General features: G+C 42.1%; 1 protein-coding gene across 1 annotated transcript; it reads left to right on the top strand.

Annotated features, from left to right (window-relative positions):
• The first annotated feature begins 1,313 nt into the window (after positions 1-1,313).
• CLEC14A (C-type lectin domain containing 14A) lies at positions 1,314-3,769 on the top strand. The gene has a single exon (XM_033951281.1). It carries the CDS (start codon positions 1,418-1,420, stop codon positions 2,750-2,752), a length of 1,335 nt encoding a protein of 444 aa, XP_033807172.1. The 5' UTR covers positions 1,314-1,417; the 3' UTR covers positions 2,753-3,769.
• Positions 3,770-4,879: the final 1,110 nt, after the last annotated feature.

Genomic DNA, 4,879 nt, shown 5'->3' with positions numbered 1-4,879 from the left:
CAGAATCCCCTCTGTCCCCGTGAGGAATCCCCTCCGGCCCCGCCCAACCGCACAAGGAATCCCCTCTGTCCCCGTTTGACCCCGCAAAGAATCCCCTCTGTCCCTGCCTGTCCCAGTGAGGAATCTCCTCTGTCCCTGCCCGTTCCCCCATAACAGTTACTTGTCCCCATAAAAAGCAACAATTACTTCTGACAGTTTTGATTTTTTTTTAAAGTCTTAATTTATTTAAACCAACAATAAAATACAATATAAACAAACAACAGTGAACAGAAATAAGAGATGCATTCATCACCAGAAAGAATTAGAATAGACATTAGATGATCTGCGCATGCGTCTAGGAGCTGCAACTTTTTTTTTTTTTTAAACTTTTAAACAGCCCAGGAGATCAGGGCTCAAACGGGGCAGAAAGCAGATCGGGGCAGAGAAGCAGGGCGGCAGAAGGCAGGGCAGTCAGAAAGGACCTCAGCGACTGGTCCTCAGCAGTCACTTACTTTGGATCAGCCAGTCCAGCTTTTATTATTTTAGTGAATCACTGCCTTCCTGCTTTGCATGCACGGATCGGGATGGGATCGCTACACAGGTTAGTGAATCGGGTCAGAAGAAATCGGGTTGCAAAGGGCTCGCAAACCGATCGGTACACGATCAATTTGCTTTGTGAATCTAGCCCTTAGTGCCTTCTAAATAAGAGATGGTAAGTGGACCCCAATTAATATCCTGCAGGTACCATACACTAATGGTTACAATAATGTAAGACCTACAATAAAAAGTTAGAGGAAATGCCCTCAAAAGGTATTACGTTATATCTGGCTTAGTGCACAGTAAAATCCCGTGTTACAATGTGCTTAGCCCAGATTTTAGCACACTTTAGTAAAAGAGCTCCTAAATGAATCCATGAATGTTAAAACGTTCCGATGCGCATTGTAGAATTTTTATTAAAACAAATATGGGAAATGAATCACAAAAACATCTTAAAATCAAGGAAAAATCTGAAAATGCATGAATTTGGTTTTCTTTGCAGATCCCTAAAATGTATCCGCGTTCAGTTCCCTTTTAAGCAATTCATGATTTGCTGCATTGGGTTAATGCTATTTCTGTTTCAAAGATTGTTCACCAGCAGTCCAATGCTTTCAATTCCATTTTGAGAATGTTGTTTTCTTAAAAAGCTCCGCCTTGTTTTAATTTGCCTACTGCTACTGTATTCATGCAATATTCTAAAATGCTAATGGCACTCTTATCTTAGATTTTCAGTGCACTCAATGCTTTGACTTTCTACTCTTACAACAAACGAAGGATATTCAAGCTAGGATAACATCTGATTTGTCATTTCCTTTCAAGAGCTCTGGGAGGATCTTGGGCTATACATACAGTGAACTGTGCCAGGGACTGTTTATCTTGCTACTGGAGTAGAAAACTGACCATGCTGAACATGAGAAAGATGAGTGGTTTGACTCGCCTGTGTCTTTTGATGAACTTTGCTTGCTTGAGCTCAAGTATAACGCTTGCTCTTGAAAACTTAACTATATGTTCCAGCTTGGGAGCCTGCTATAGTATCCACTCCAAGACCACAAGCTTCAAGGCTGCAGAGGCATCTTGCCAACCTGTGGGTTTCCTGACCACTATGAAAAATGAAGCTGAGAAGCTGGATATCTTCAAACTTTTAAATGGGTTCCCTGGAAGCAGTCATGCCAGTTCAACATTTTGGATTGGTCTCTCCAAAATTTCTAGGCAATGTGTCCATGAGGAAAAGCCCCTCCGGGGATTCTTTTGGGTTTCTGGAAAAGAGGATTCAAATATCAGCAAATGGATCAAAGAACCAGCAAAATCCTGCATGAGTAATCGATGTGTTGGACTACAGACCACGGAAGTCAGTCCTGATTGGGAGCCGTGGGGATGGAAAGATCTAAACTGCAATAGTAAGAATGGTTATATTTGTAAGTATGAATATTCTGGCATGTGTCAGAAACTAAACATTACTAATGCCAAACGCATTCTTTATAGAACCGCCTACAACATAGAAAGTGATATTTTAGACTTTAGCCCTCCTGGAACTACAGCTACTGTTTTTTGTGAGAGCCACTGGAGAAATATAACCTTGACTTGCAAACAACAGAATGGCATACATGAATGGGATGGGCCTATGAATTTAAGCACTCTGTGTTCTTGCCCAGTAGGTTATAAAATGGACCAGTATGGGGACTGCATAGACATAGATGAATGTCAGCAGAAAAAATGCATGTCTACGTGCATTAACACTCTGGGAAGTTTTTATTGCAATTGTACAGTGGGAAATACTATTGGAGAAGATGGAGTGTCATGTCATCAGAGCTCCCAGGAGCCTGGACAATACATCACTGATAGCCCACACAACACTGGCAAGTCAGTACAAGAAACTACCACCAGTCCGGCCTGGAGAAAAGGAAGTCCAGCATCCAGCTCAGAATCTAGTTATGCAGAAAGGAAAGAGTCAGGAGGCCTGTCTTCTGCTAGAATTTTCATACCAGTAACTGTTGCCATAGTAATATTGGGCATCCTGGTTATGGCTGTGATATGGATAGTAAAATTATGCTTTGGAAAAAGGCCTGAAAGCAAGAGCAAGGAGACGGCTGTGCAGGCCATAAATGAGCCTGATCAGGAGGCCAACAACACACAAGCTACAGAGCATTCTATAGAGGATGTTAAAAAGAAGAACAAACAAGAAGAACCAGAAGAACTGGTATCCAATGGCTCAAAGCCATTTGGCAAGGCCAGCTAAATAGAGGGATATTAGAATGCTTTCAGTCTTCTAAATGGCTGTGGCCTCTCAGTGTCACATCAAGTTTTCAAAGCATCCCTTTCCATCATAAGAGCTACCTTGGAAATCAGACCTTTATGTGGTACAACATACTGTATGCCATGCGTTTACTCTGTGATTTCATTGTTATGTTCCCCGAATCTGTTAGTTACAGATTGTTCCATAATGAAAATATCTTGTAAACATCAGTTCAACAAGAACAGAAACTTATCAAAAGACAGAATGTGTGTGTGTGTTGCAGTTTGTATTTTCCTGTGTGTGTCCCCACTTTACAACTTTTGAAATGGCTTTTTCCGTAGCTCCACCAGCCATCAAGTGAAGCTAGGTCTTCAGTAAGGGTATGTAAACTTTCACTTTTTAAGGTTTGGTTTGATTTGCCTAATGCAAGAAGAAATATTGCCATCTTTCCCAAAAGAAATGCATGGAAGAGGTTGGGTGTAACTGAGGCTATCTCAAGTGCTATATTCTCTATTTGGGTGGTATTACTTTCAATTATAGGGGACTCGTTTTATGAGATCTTGCTGGTAAATGCTCATATGATAGGCCATTCACATACTGACTAATTTTGTAATGATGACTTCAAAGAAGAGTCTAAAGCATGCATTCCATAGTCCACTTGCACTATTAAGAGCATGAAAACTGTGTACACATTGTACAAGGAATATATAAGCCAAAGAATAAGAAGTATGTAACAAAAAGGAATCCAGTCCTCTCACTGTTGTCATAATCACAGGAAGGGAATTTTGTGTACTAATAAAGTTCTTTTGGAATCGGGGTCCTTGAAATCCATTATAATAGAGTCCTAATTCAGGGGTCCTTTTACTAAGCTACTGTAGTAGCTTAGCGTGTCCTTAATGTGGATATTTCCTATGCCTTAAGGCCATTTTACTGATGGCTGATTTTCTGTGGGTTTTGTACTGATGCCATGCATTAATGTTTCTCATTAGTCCATGACCATTAAAAGCAATTACTGTGTGAGCACATATTTATTTATTTATATACTGCTTTTATTCAAGCTGGTTTACATTCAGGTCCTCTAAGTATTTCTCCCTTATCTGTCCCAGAGGACTCACAATCTAACCATGGTACCTGGGGCAATGGAGTGTTAAGTGGCTTGCCCAAGGTCACAAGGAGCAGTGTGGGGATTAAACCCACAACCTCAGGGTGCTGAGGCAAGCTTCCTAACTACTAGGCCACTCCTACACTCTGGGCTGCCACCCATTTTGTAGGCAGTAAGGGCTCATGCAGTAAACCTGCACTAAACAGAGTGCAAAGTAATGTAAATGCACTGTTTGGTGCAGATATGCCCACTCCCCATCCCCAGATATATTCCTCAACCCAAAAAAATAAAAAAAATATATTTTTTAAACATAGAATATGACGGCAGAAAAGGGCCACTGGCCCAACAAGTCTGCCCACTCTAAGGACCCTCCCCTCTAAGCACTTCCACGAAGTGAACCCATATGCTTATCCCATTTTTTTCTTAAAATCGAGCCTGTTGCTTGCCTTAATTACCTGAAGTGGAAGATCATTCCAACGATCAACCACCCTTTCAGTGAAGAAATACTTCCTAGTGTTGCTATGAAATCTCCCACCCCTGAGTTTCAACGGATGCCCTCTTGTTGCCGTAGGTCCTGTAAGGAAAAAGATATCTTCCTCTACCTCAGTACGGCCAGTTACATATTTGAACGTCTGTATCATTATCTCCCCTTTCTCTGCGTTCCTCAAGAGAGTATAGCTGCAACTCACCTAGACGTTCCTCATATGGGAGATCCTCGAGTCCTGAGACTATCCTGGTGGCCATTCGCTGAACCGACTCCACTCTCAGCACATCCTTTTGATAATGTGGCCTCCAAAATTGAACACAATATTCCAGATGAGGACTCACCATGGACCTGTACAACGGCATTACAACTTCGGGTTACCAGATTTTACCGAAGGAAAATCCGGACCCATGGCCAGGCCCACCCAGTTCTGCCCTGTGCTACCTGTGTCCCGCTCCCAGATGGCATCCATGCATGCACGGACGTGACACAATGATGTCACCGCATTGCGTCTGCGCATGCCCCTTCCCAATGCAATTTTGAG

The sequence above is a fragment of the Geotrypetes seraphini genome, chromosome 7 (genome assembly GCF_902459505.1).
Source record: "Geotrypetes seraphini chromosome 7, aGeoSer1.1, whole genome shotgun sequence".
Classification (NCBI taxonomy): Eukaryota; Metazoa; Chordata; class Amphibia; order Gymnophiona; family Dermophiidae; genus Geotrypetes; species Geotrypetes seraphini.
Note: the sequence above shows the minus strand (reverse complement) of the source record. Positions and strands in the feature narration are given on the sequence as shown.